At 37.0% G+C, this 13,764-nt stretch overlaps 1 protein-coding gene across 2 annotated transcripts in view; it reads right to left on the reverse strand.

The window, feature by feature from the left end:
- Positions 1–450: 450 nt before the first annotated feature.
- The window catches only part of slc6a5 (solute carrier family 6 member 5), a 106,790-nt gene continuing 93,476 nt past the window's right edge, over positions 451–13,764 (reverse strand). For both annotated transcript variants that reach the window (XM_003214676.4, XM_062967799.1), the window contains one exon: positions 451–8,904. In XM_003214676.4, the coding sequence (XP_003214724.2) occupies positions 8,749–8,904 (156 nt within the window). In that variant the 3' untranslated portion in view covers positions 451–8,748. The remainder of the gene's footprint in view (positions 8,905–13,764) is intronic.

Here is a 13,764-nt window from a genome sequence, read left to right on the forward strand (position 1 = left end):
GTTAGAAGTCAGTCTTAACACTGCATCCTTTTTCTTTTCTTTCTTCCATGAATTGTGTTTTGCTCTAAATGTCTTTTTCTTCTTCTATTTTTGTTTAATATTCCATGTGATTGATTTAATGCACTAAAAGGATTTGAACAATTCCAATCAGTTCTTTGATAAGTAATTAATTATTCAATGTGTAGCAGAGCATGCTTATCGTTAAGGCTCTAGCCATCTAATTGATATTTGCTTCTGCATCTGTGCGATATTTCATTCCCATAAGAGCACTGGAGGTTTTATTTTAGGGTTTTTTTGGTTGCCAGTCAAGTTTTTTAATAAGCATATGAATGGCTTTTCATAATGAAGAGGAATGCCAAGTAGTAGTAACAAATGTTTACAGCAAAATAGTAGCTGTTTTGAAATATGTGTTATATCTTAAAATATTCAAAAAAACACTGTCACAATCCATGTCTTTTAAACACAGGACATTTATTTAGGTTTTTTTCCCCCTGAACTCATACATTATAGGATAAATTCTAATCTGTAACATCGGAATATAATAGCCAAATATATAATACAGTAAATTGCATTTTTACACATAAATACAAAATTTGAGGTAGGGCCTCAAAAACAATGACTTTTTAAATGAATAATGTATAATATATTATCATAGGTGCTATATAAGATACATATATATTTATATATAAGATATGCATCCTTTGAAACATAATGTATTCTTTTCCCATTAGCTTATACATGGAGAAAATATAATGTCCTGATTAGGGTACATATCTTTATCCATAGGCAGCAGTACCCCTATAGAATGCCTGTAAGTATTTATGACATTACGCAAGTAATTAAGTATTAACCTATTCCATGATAGGTTGACCATAAAGTGCCTAGAAGACACAAAGTACACTATATACTTTCGATGACGGACAACAATATATTCTAGTCAAACACTAATTATTTCTAACAATGAAATACACCTATAAGGCAAATGGTTACCTGAAGATGTATTTAAAACATGGCGGACAAAATCATACTATTGCAAGCAATACGGTCCAGCCCAGCTTTCACATTTAAAATTCAGCCCCTCTAAGATACACACTCTCGCGCTCTTTGGTTATTGGCTGCCTGATGATGATGCAAAGGCAGAAACCATTAATACTTTAATTGCATTTTTCTTCCCTTCCTTTCAAGTCTAAAGTGGAATGCTAAGTTTCAAGCAGGTCAGTATGCAAAGTGGATTATATGCAAGACATTTTAGTTACAAGCAAGGAAATCAAGAGTCACACAAAACGCACTGTGGTCAGTGGCAACACTTAAGGACTTCTGCCTGGAATGCTTCCTGGGATTAACCCAGGAGACCTCACTCCCTATGAGGTGGTAGTGAGAGTCACATTTAAAGGGATGGAGGCTGTACAGCAGCAGCAGAGTTTGCTGGATTGACCTCTCCCTGTAGCAAAGGAATACCTGGCATGCCTGCAACTGGAAGCACTGACATTTCATTCTCATCTTTGCTCATTTGAGTTACAAAACTTGCAAAAAGTGCAGTTTAAGAGGAAAGGAAAAAAGCAGCATCTGCATGTAATAAGCAATAAGTCTAGGAAGAGATCTCTATAAACCCATAAACCACATAATTGCACACACATATATATAAAGGGGAATAGAGAAAAGGTTCATTAATGTTAAATGACATTTTATGGCAAAATAGAAACCATAATAAAGTGGAAACGATTATTATAATTATCAGTATTATTATTACTGCCCTGTGCAGAGGCACATCCGTTCAATTAGTGGAGTAGAACCCAATTCAAACAATAACTTGACCCAAATGAAACATTAGCTTAGGGACAGTCTAAGGCTTATTTTGTTAAACCCTTGTTTTGGCACCAAAGGGCTGCTGTGTGAAACAGAAACACAGGTCCTCTGTACAGATGACCCTAAAGAATTTGAAGGTAGATCATTTTGCATTGAACATTTTAAATGTATACAACAGTGCATCTGGCTTACTCAAAATTGAGACTCATTTGTTAGACAAAATGTGCCACAAGGACAATCTACCATGGGATTCTCAGTCTTTCCCCATTATTATTTTCAAGGTCATATTATAAACACTATATTACCTTTATGTAAATATGGCTTTTCTTTCATTGTTTATTCTTTAACATTTTTAAAAAATTAGCTACTAAAATACTTTGATGGTATTCAGGAAGTGCTCTTCAAACATGTGCAATTGTTACTAGACAACTCAAACAGTTATGAAATACTTGATTATTTTATAACCAACATTTGTTTAATAGATTAGAGTCAAATACTATGCCTGATTAATTTAAGCATGAACTAATGTTTTTCCCCTCCACTGAAACTATCAGGACAGTGAAGATTGATTTTTTGTTTTAAAAAATTTATAGATTCTGTACTGTAGGCACTAGACAGAAACTAAAATTAGACTGTTCACTTTGAGCACCCTCGACTGAAGCTTTTGTGTCAAGAGTTTTGCCATCAGATTCAATGGAAAATTACTACCATTTGTAAAATAAGAATTTTATAAGAGTTATTTCTCCCCTAAATGACTCAGTGCTACCAACTGATGTTCGTATCCCATAGCATATACTTGCTCTAGATTACATGCTTTGCAGTTCTCTGGCTCAGTTGTGCATTTTAAAGTGACTGTATAGATTTCTGTGGCATTAGATGCAATTTAAGTGCCACTGTCACTCAACCATCAGAGTCACAATGACCCTTGAAAACTGTTTGACATATTTGTGCATATTGGCTCACTGCTTGCAAACTCCCAGAACAAAAACGTTCAGATCTGCCACCCCCTGCCTTTTTCGAGTGACTGACAGTGTTGGCCAAATTCTGAGAACACCATGTGGCCACAGCTGTGCATGATTGGCAGGGAACCAACTTTCAAAGGCTTTTCAGAAAGGTCAGTATGTGTCCAGATGGTTATATGAATCAGACCAAATTCGGGCACCCGTATTTTGAGGTCGACAGTTTGTTCCGGTTCAACAAATATAGCTTCTCAGAGAGGGAACTCGCCATAGCAGCAGACCTGAAAAGTAAGCTTCTCAGGGAAGTATAATGGTAGTCTGAAGGCAGAATGTATAGCCTCTTTTTAAAAAAGTTGCAGACAGACAATTTATGTAAAATATTGAACTCTTATTGGTACAGGTTGGGCATCCCTTATCCAGAATTCCAACATCCAAAATACTTCAAAATCCAAAACAGTCCACATAGGTGACTGAGAGAGTGACACATTTGCTTTCTGGTGGTTCAGTGTAGACATACTCTGATTCATACACAATATTAATAAAAATATTGTTTAAAATTACCATCAGGCTACATGTATAATATGGATATGAAAGATAAATGAATTTCATACTGAGATCCCATTTCTAAGGTATCTCAATAGGCATATGTGAGTACTGTATTCCAAAGTAAATCAACCAAAAATCCAAAACATAGAACACTTCTGGTCCCAAAGATTTTGGAGAAGGAATGCTCAACCTGTAACAACTGGAGAAAGTTCAGCATGTGTGTAAGTTAGCACTGAAACTAATATGATGCTACCACCCATAACTTTGGCACAACAATATCCTATTTATTTTCAATTGCAGAAAATAATGGCTATTCTCCAGGTTGCATTGGCACTGCTGTGGTACCAGTTATAAACATTAGGTGTGCAAGTGAAGTGTATTATTTTCCATAGGAATGAAAATACTTAGCCAGTGTAATATAAAACATGTAGGCATAGGAAGCTGTTTTAGACTGAGTCACAGCCAGCAATGAATTTATGTGCAAGTTAAATAAGCTGAGCTCCAGGGCACTAGACAGAGGGAGGCTTCTAAATGCAAAAAGAAAAGAAAAACCCAAAATGCAAAATTTCTGATTCTTTTAGAATACATTTTTGGAGTTAAAGAGAGCCCCTAGTGCATCTTAAATCTGATATAGCATAGGTCCTGTGCATGTCTTAATCCAGTTCTAGTCAGAACCGTTATTCATTTGATCTAGTGCTGTTTACAATGACTGGCAGCAGCTCTCTCTAAAAAGATACCCTTCCAGCACTGCTTACCAGGGGAGTTCACAGGGATTTCTCTTTATCAGTGGTTCTCAACCTGTGAGTGCCCAGATCATTTGGCCTTCAACTCCCAGAAATCCTAACAGCTGGTAAACTGGCTGGGATTTCTAGGAGTTGTAGGCCACAACACCTGGAGGCCCACAAGTTGAAAACCACTGATCTACATGAAGTGAGTGTGCTCTGCTATTGTAGTTCCCACTCTAGGTGGAAGAATATTTGGTGTCATTGCCCATATATAAGAAAAAATTAGAAATACCCATATATTTGGGCTTTTATTTATTTATTTATATTGTGGTTATTGTATCTGTTGAATTTACCACTGATTGCCTGAAATAATATGCAGTCTCCTTCAAGAATCCAAAACCTCCTACAGCTTGAGGAGAAATGGCAATTTGCTTTTAATTGATATTTTTGTCTGGTGTTGCTGTGCCGGGCTTAGCACAGCAGGTTGGTTGGCAGTTCAAGCCCGGGTCGGGGTGAGCACCCACCCTCAGCATCAGCTCCCTGCCTACCTAGCAAATCAAAAACAGAAATGCAGGTAAATAAATAGGTACCACTTTAAGCAGGGAGGTAATAAAAGGTGCCCAAAAAGACATGCCAGCGATTTGATCAAAAGGAATCTAAGGACGACAAATTTCTTGGCATGGAAGATGAAGCAACAGCATACATCCCGGTGGCCGGAGTCAAGCACAGCCTCCAGATGCTGGAAATGGAAAAGATGGGAAAACCTTTATCTCTGTTTATGTAATGTCTATCCTTGTTAATTGTATAACGGCACTGAATGTGTGCCGTATATGTCTTCTGTAATCCACCCTGAGTCCCCTCGGGGAGATAGAGCAGAATATAAATTCTTATATATATATATATATATATATATATATATATATATATATATATATATCTTTTGCTTTCCTTAGTAGTTGCTTTGAATGCTGTTTTCATAATGCTCATGACTAAGCACTGCTTTTAAAAAAGCAAATAATAAAATATTTAAAAATATAATCTGTGTTTAGAAAGTAACTTGATTAGGGCTAACCCATAAAATGAAGTCAGATTTAAAACAGAAAAATTAAAAAATGCACAAAACAAGGTCACCTATAATTTATTACCCAGTATGAATTGACTTAAGTTGACTTGTTTTTGTCATTAATTTAAAAATATTCTATTCTGATTACTCATGTTAGTGTCCAATACACATTGATGTGTGTTTGCAAAAGTTCATTTTCAGCTCAGGGTTATGAAACTGAAATGGATCTTTAAAGCACAGCTCAAACAAACAAACTAAATCCCACCTAGACCAAGTGTAGAATAGTAGTTCCCCACTGAATCATCTGGCAAAAGTGTTCCCAGCACTCAAAATTAAGGCTGGTACACTAATGAAAGGTGCACATACTTAATTCTTCAAGCTACATCAGGATCAAGACAGACCCCCAAAAGGCACACACAACATACTGAAACATCACCTGCCCAGTGGAATCAAAGAGACTTTGCACATGTCCCTGAATTTCCTAGAATATCTGAGAGGGCGATCCCAGCAAATTGTGCTTAATATGGGGATGGGGAGGGGGAGCGGGCTAGTAGAACATTTTAAAATCTTTTTCCATTCCAACTGATGGCAATTTGTTTGATTGTGCTTCCTGTCGGCTGCCCAAGGGCTAACAGTCATCCAATAGCAGCAGAGAACTGGCAACATTATTCTGCCCTTTCAGAAGAGAAAGTTCAGCAAAATGATTCCAGGCAACAGTCCAGCCAAAGTCAAGCACATTTAACTCTCAGTTATTTGGATGGAAGTAATTTATCATACTTTTAATTTTTCCCACTGAAATCAATGGCAAGTGCTCAGCTTTTGCTTTGACTGGAACATGCCCCCAAATTTCTGTATTCCATATAAATATACTATGAATATTTAGATATAATATTTTAAAACATCTATTAAGTTTCAATCATTTTAGATTCTGTTTTTAAAACATTTCTCCCTAACAGGATGAAAACAGTAAATCTACAAAACAGAGATATATATATTTTCAAACTCAAGATTTACCTGAGACCCTGTAATGGGAAGACAAATAGAAAGATGAAGGAAAGGTTATGATGTAAAGAACAGTTCCCTGAAAGGAAATACAGTTAGACTGGCTACCACAAACACTGGGAGGGGAAAATAAACAAGCAAAACTACTCTAAACTCACCACCTCTACACATTGGTTGCTAAGATATTTCATAGGGACATCTAACAGCACTAGTACACACTACATGAACACTGATCACGTCTTAAAACCTCATATATGCATGTATAGAATACAAGATGATAGTAAAGGTTACAGTTTTGCCAATTATTAAAGATGTATTTTTCTCCCTCATTGTATAGTGCATGTACAATAAATAGGGTGGTTATTCCTATGGAGTTCATGGAATGTATTCTTACAAGCTTTATTTTTGACATACTTGATAGTTTAAAAAGTATTGATTAATTCTTGTATATCACTGCACATATTGTAGTGCAATGCTATGGAGTGTGCCCTAAGCAGCACAACACAGAGGTGTTAATGGATGATGTACCAACATATTCTTCTTTATTTCTACACGGTCCCTCTACTTATTTGAGTTATGATGGTGGTTTGTGGCCTGCGAGTTTTAAATGATCAGAAGGATGAGGACAGGGGAATAAAAGTATGTACACATCAAACTGGCTGTTTTGAGGAGTAATCTGACATTGCGATGAATTGTACATTATAACTATAATAATAATTACAGTATATCTATTTAGAATAACTTCAGGGTTCAGTTCTTTCTCTCACCCTGTGGGATGAAAGAGGAGAATACATCAAAAGGCTGTCTATAAAGAACCTTGTAAAAATGGCATGGGCAAATCACACTGCTGAACTACACAGGTAAATGCTAACAGTTATTTTGTACATGGAAGCTTGAGTATATATATTGATACCACTGTAGCAATATAAAATTAGGCACAAATTATATGATGGCTTCTTGAGATTGTAAACAAAAGTGAAGAAAGCAAAGAAACTGTACATGGGATAAACTGAAAAGCAGGTTTTGTCCTTCTTCAGTTTATCACTAAAACTGAATCAGTAAATATATTCAGAACAAAAGACTTTTAATGAAAGGGAGGCTAGTAGATCATTAACTGAACTGCATGAAATTAATTAAGACAGAGGTGCCCATCTGCCTCAGCTTGGCACTCTTTTTACATCAGATTTCAGAAGAATGTAGCTTTGTCTCACACATTATATCTCCTTATGCTTTCACATTATTTTTACCCTGCCCCACAACACACCTTTAAAAAGCCTAAAAGGCTCACTAATCTTTCTGCATCAAGGCCAAGTCTCATATTATATCAGTGCACCTTATTGAAAGACTGCCTCCTTGCATGCATTGAAGGCAGCTCTGCTAGTGTCAATATAACTAGCAGCCACTGAATGGAAGACATGTTGGCAGAATTCCTGGGCCATGTTTGGCTCCTATGGCATAAATAGTGGAGTACTCTGTTCAAATTCTGCATGAAGCCCTTCTGCATTTTTGTCTAGCAATACCGAGGTAGGAATCTAGTTCCATATGTTGCATAATATTCTCAGCTGCATCGTGCAATAGTTGATGGCGTTTCATACATCCAACTCTTACTTTGTGAGTATGTGATAATCATAACTTCAGGTGCAAAATAAGGGGCCCACCGCTTTGTATAAGAGTACAGATATCTTCACATATGATGTCTCAGAATAAAAGGATATCAGGACAGGAAAGGCTTTGGCTTAAGCCACCTGGCATCAGAACTGGTTTTAAGTCAGTCAGTAGCAATAGGCTACTAGCCTGATTGTTCTGTTTATGTATCCAGTTACAACCAGACATTGCATTAAAATGCTATGATACTGTAGTTATAACTTGGGGCAAAAGTACAAAACAGGTTTACCTAGATGACATCTGAACCACTTAGTTTTAGTCATCAGATAGTTATGCTTAATTTAATACCCTTTAAAATCAACAAACACAGAGCAGGAAACCAAATGGTATGCTTTCTCTACCCTCAGCAATGCATAGTCAATTTGTGCAACCCTAAAATTAGGCAATAGAACCTCTGTGCTGGACTGATTTTGTGACGTGAAAGGCATACATTTTTTAAAAACCCAACAAGATGGCAAGCAAGCATAAACATATAACTTCTGACGAGTTATCTGCCTTGTATTGTAAACTCACAGTTGCCAGCTCATTTCTGTTTCAGCAAATTGATGTAGGGGTCATGGAGTGCCCAGATGGTGCTAGAAAACTTGCATTCTACCCATGTGGCCACAAGAAATTAAACTAAGTTATGTAAATTAATTAGTCCCAAGAGCAGAATTGGCCCAACATTCACAAAAACAATTTCCTAATATAACTCACTGATTGTCACTGTTCCACGGTGAAAGCACTCCTTCCTGGGCACCACTGTATAGGAACTAAATCCCAGTACTTAAAGTGGTCTATAGTTCTTTACTGTATGCATGCAACAATAAATCTTACTCCCTAACAACCACTTTCAGGCACTGTGAGAAAAGAAAGAAAGAAAGAAAGAAAGAAAGAAAGAAAGAAAGAAAGAAAGAAAGAAAGAAAGAAAGAAAGAAAGAAAGAAAGAAAGAGAAAGATCAAAGCAATGGGCTGTACAACAGGGCCACAAGTGGGAGAGTTACTAGCATGGTGTCTCCAATTCAAAATCTTTTGGTGGCAGTTTAAGTCCAAGAGATGATGTTCCCAGTGGGTCTATCATGTTCTGGTAACGTTCCCCACGATGCTTAGCCAAGAATGGTCCCCAATCCGGCTGTGGAGAGCAGACCAGCTTGAGCCTCTAGAATTGAAGGGAAAAGATCAGATGTAAAACAGATGAGGGAGCACTGAAATTACTAGTGTAAATTTCCCTATATACTCATGTATAAACCTAGAAATTATAGTCAAAGAATTTGCCCAAATAACTTGGGTCAATGTATCCACAGGTCAGTGCAAGTATGGTATCTTAGCTCTTATCAAAAAGGTAGCCATCCCCTTCTCTATGCAGAGTGGCAAAAGGCAAGAGCTTAGATCATCCAGGCAGAACCTAAAAGAAGCACCAATGCCCTTTATACAATCTCTGCTGTGGCATGGCTTCTGACTTTTTTGAATGCCTGGGTGGTAAAGTAGTGGCTTTGGCAGCACTAGTCCTTTCCCCTCTCCACAGAATGACCCTCGACTTATCCACGGGTCATTATTTTGGTCCAAAACCTGTTCTTGACTTATACATGAGGTTGACTTGTACATGAGTATATATTATAATCTATATAACAACAGAAAAATATCCTGCTCATTGCAGTTTGTTTTGTGTAAAATGAGCAGGGAATAGACAGTATACATTTTAATTATATTTTTACCATCTCCCCCCCCTCTCTTCCGTTCCTCTATCAGAAACAAGAAAACAATTTACACTCATAGTCACCACTCACCAAGTTCTCACACCAAAGGAAGTGAGTGAGTTATATTATTAGCAGTTTGTTTCTACCTCAGAATAATTAGATTGTTGTTTAGAAAATTTCCCCAAAGTATACCGACCCAAAAAAGTAAAGCATTTCAGGGAATGAGCAAAGATTTTAATTATCATACCATAAATTAATTTAATTCTGTCTGTACTGTGAGTGCGGATAGATGGTGCTTAGCTAATTTTGCAGAGATGAAAATTTTGCTCATCGTGCCACTGAGACTTCTTAGTTGAAGATAAGATTTGATGGGTTCATTTTATATGGGAAAACAGAAAGAAAACTTATTTATGATGTTTTAAGAGGAAACAATTATATCTTTATTATCTGTTAAAGTGAACCTAGTCCCAATAACAGTTATTTCAATTTCTGCTTAATTACCAACTTGCAACCTTTGACTTTCTAATCAACCATAATGAACTGGTTAATTCAGGCAGCATTGTGCTGAAAATAAATAAATAAATGCTGTAGTGAAATTAAATCTGTAGTGAAATTAACAAATCAACAAGGCATAATTATTTTGGTACTGCTTTGAGTAATTTGGTTTAAAAGTAGTACTGATGCCCCTACTTTGACTAAGCAATTTTTAATATATTCCTGAATCCTTCATAAAACTAAATGTTCAGAAAAAAGGAACTGGGAGGGAGAGACCTCATCAGAGAACCAGGAAAAGGTTACAATTTTCAGAATGTATGTTAACTCACTTAATTAAATATGCATTTATACTCATGAATAAGTCAACCCCATGTTCAAGTTGAGGGCAGGTATAGGGGCCAAAATTATGGATTTTGATATAGCCTGTGGGTGGGCCAAGTGTCATTCCATGAAGAGGGCAAAGTGCCAGTGTCTTCTGAGGGGGACAGCCACCCCAGATGCCATTGCCACCATTTTCCCATCCAAACATTCAAGAAGGCTTTTTGCCACTCTGCTCAGAGGAAGGGGATGGTTCTTTTACTGATAAAACTACATTACAGTATTAACTCTTACCCACACCCCAAAAAAAGAACCAACCCTTCTTTGAATAGAATGGCAAAAGGTAAGAATCTGAAAGAAACACCAGCCCCCTCTACTCTCTCAATGCTCCTTTGAGGGGAAGTACTAAAGGGTTACTATGGCCATTTTCCCACTAAGGTATTTTAAAAGGTGCTGTGGTTATTGCTTCTTTGAGTTGACCTGGGATAGACTACATTCTTGCCTTTCACCATTCTACTCAGAGAAGGGGATGGACTACTTAGATTGACCTTTGGATAAATTGATCCAGATTTTGAAGTTCATTTTTAACTAATATTTCTAAATGAATATATGAATGTAAACAGTACTTAAGCAGAATCAAAATAAAAGTATATATTTTAGTTGTCCTTGTGGGAATGCATGATCCCTAAAACTCCCAAACTGTATTCTTTTCTAATTTTGGCCAAAAAAAAAGTCTTATAAATGGTACCGTAGAGCCCAAATCCTGCTTCATCTGTTTCTTTTGTGGTTTTGTACCATTTCATTCATTCAGGTTGCATGGAATGGAACAACCCCATGGGAACAAAAGAAATTGTGAAACGAATTTAAAAAGAAACAGTAGCCGTTTGGTCGGCTGATTTTCAGAGCTTGGCTGTAGGCCCTGGCTGGCAGGGCCTACAGCCAAGCGCCAGGCACTCGATGGTTCGTAGGCCCTGCCTGCCAGACCTACAGTTGAGCGCTCAACTGTAAGCCCTGCAGGTTGGGACTATGAGCCATTCAATGCTCGATGCTCGTAGGCCCTACCTTCCATGCCTACAATTGAGCACTCGACTGTAGGCCTGGCTCACAGGGCCTGATGCTTTGCTGCCCAATGCCTGAAAAATCTTTTTTTTCTGGACCTTGGATGGAAAAGACTATTTGTTCCATTCATATAGACACCCATTTCCATAAGCAGCGGACGGAAACGGAAACAGGGCCAAACGAATGGAACAAATGGAAACGGTAAGTAATTTTATACAAAAACGCAAGTCTAATAAATGGTGTGAATGATGCATTATGCTTATCTCCAATTCTGTGGTTGTCCTAAGTTCTAAGGATGTATTGCTGTCTTATTCCAGTGTACATGTATTATTAATTAATAATGATTTAATGTGCATTTATTAAAAGATATATGGAAATATTTAGAATCTTCAAAACATCTTACACAAATTGTTTCAAAAATACTTCAGACCACCCAAATTGTTTTGCCTTGATTCTATCATTTCAGAGATGCTTTGAAAAACTACTTTTGAGACACTGTAGCACCACTGCTCCCTTAGTGTCGAATCATTATTATTTCAATCATTTTAGAACGGAGCTGACATAAATTTGGTCCTTAAAATTCTCATCCATACAAATTCCTTAATTTGTATGTCAAGTACCCCCTAGAAATTCTCTGGCTGTTTAAATATTCTGAAAATATTATCTGAGCCGTCCATGTAGATCAAGCAACCTGCTATTCTCATCCTAATTTCAAAAGCCCTCAGCAAGTGCCCAGTTCAGACCTCTGGCAATAGCCATCTGTTCTTTTCCTGAAATTACATTCAGCACAGAGAAAGAGACAAGGCAAACACAGAAAGGTAAGGCAAAGACAGATTTCAAAAAGGAACGTTGGAGCAAAAGAGAAATAGCCTGCTGATTTTCAACTGCAGTTCAGAACTTCAAAATGCTACATTTGGGTTCTAGTTCCCAAAATGTCCCAGCTACCATGGCCAGTAGAATTCTGGGGAAATTATGATTTTGTAAAGAGGAGTGACATTTCTAGGCTCTGCCCAACATTTGGCTTCCTTTCTTCCAACTGCTGGCATGTGCCACAAGTAGATTAGCCCAAAACAAAAGCAGCCTGCTAGGGAAAAATGCCCCTCACCTGACATAGAATTTTATACTCCCATAGCTAAAAATACAAACCTAAATAGTTGTGTGCTTGGCTGGTTCAAGGTAATAACTTTAGGAGAATCAAACTCAAATTGCTAACCAAACTATTTATTGTTCTCATTGACTACTGTCATATTGGCAATAAGAGACCTCTAAGTTGTGCTATCATCCACAGCCCTATTCTTGAAAACATAGGAACATGTTTTCATTTGATTGACTCTATTCATCTGGAATGTGGTTATCCTCCTTTCCTACTTCCTTCTAAATTATCAAGCATTATTGCCTTTTCTAGTGACTCATGTGTCCTAATGGTATGCCCAAAGTACAACAGTCTCAATTTAGTCATCATGGCTTATAGGGAGAATTCAGGTTTCATTGGCTCTAAGACCCATGGAGGTATCTTTCCACATTGTTCATAGAACTCTCCTTCAGCACCATATTTTAATGAGTTGATTCCTTCCTATCAGTTTTCCTTACTGTCCAGCTTCCACAACCAACATAGAAAATAGATATCCCACAGCATGGAAAATTCTAACTTTAATTTCAGTTATATTTCTTTGCACTTTAGGGTTTTGTCTAGTTCCTTCATAGCTGAAGGAACATATGCATTGGTGCATATGCATTGCAGAATTAATGCAATTTGATCCCACTTTAACTGTAATGGCTCAATATAATGGAATCATGAGAATCGTAGTTTACAGGGTCTTCAGTTGCAAATAGTGCTGGTGCTTCACCAAACTACAACTTCCATGATTCCACACCACTGAGCCATAGCAGCTAAATTGGGGTCAAACTATCTTAATTTTATAGTGCAGATGCACCCTTAGTGTTCTTCTGATTTCTTGACTACAATCTCCATTCTGATTAATTACCGAGCCAAGAAAAATCTTGAACTTTATTAATGATTACATCATCTGCTTTAAAGGTATGTAACTTATTTGTGGTCATTACTTTTGTTTTCTTAATGTTCAATCTACCTTTGCACTTTCTTCAATAATTGTTCTAAGCATTTGCTATTTTCTGCTAATGGAATGGTGCCATCTCTACAACTTAAATTGATGTTCCCTTCCTTCAAGTGTAATTCTATTTTATATTTAATGTTACAATATACAAGTTAAACCATTAGGGCGACAGAATGCAGCCTTGACTGACCTTCTTTGGCAATTGAAAATCATTCTGTTTCTCTGTATTCTGACCAAACAGCAGCCTTCTGTCCTGAATACAGGTTACACATCAGGACTATATACCAGCTTTTAAAAAATGAAATCTTTACATGGATACATGTGCTACATATAGAGACTAGAAGTCAGCTGTGTATTGAAAGTAACTATTAAAAC

Source organism: Anolis carolinensis, chromosome 1 (assembly GCF_035594765.1).
Source record: "Anolis carolinensis isolate JA03-04 chromosome 1, rAnoCar3.1.pri, whole genome shotgun sequence".
Classification (NCBI taxonomy): Eukaryota; Metazoa; Chordata; class Lepidosauria; order Squamata; family Dactyloidae; genus Anolis; species Anolis carolinensis.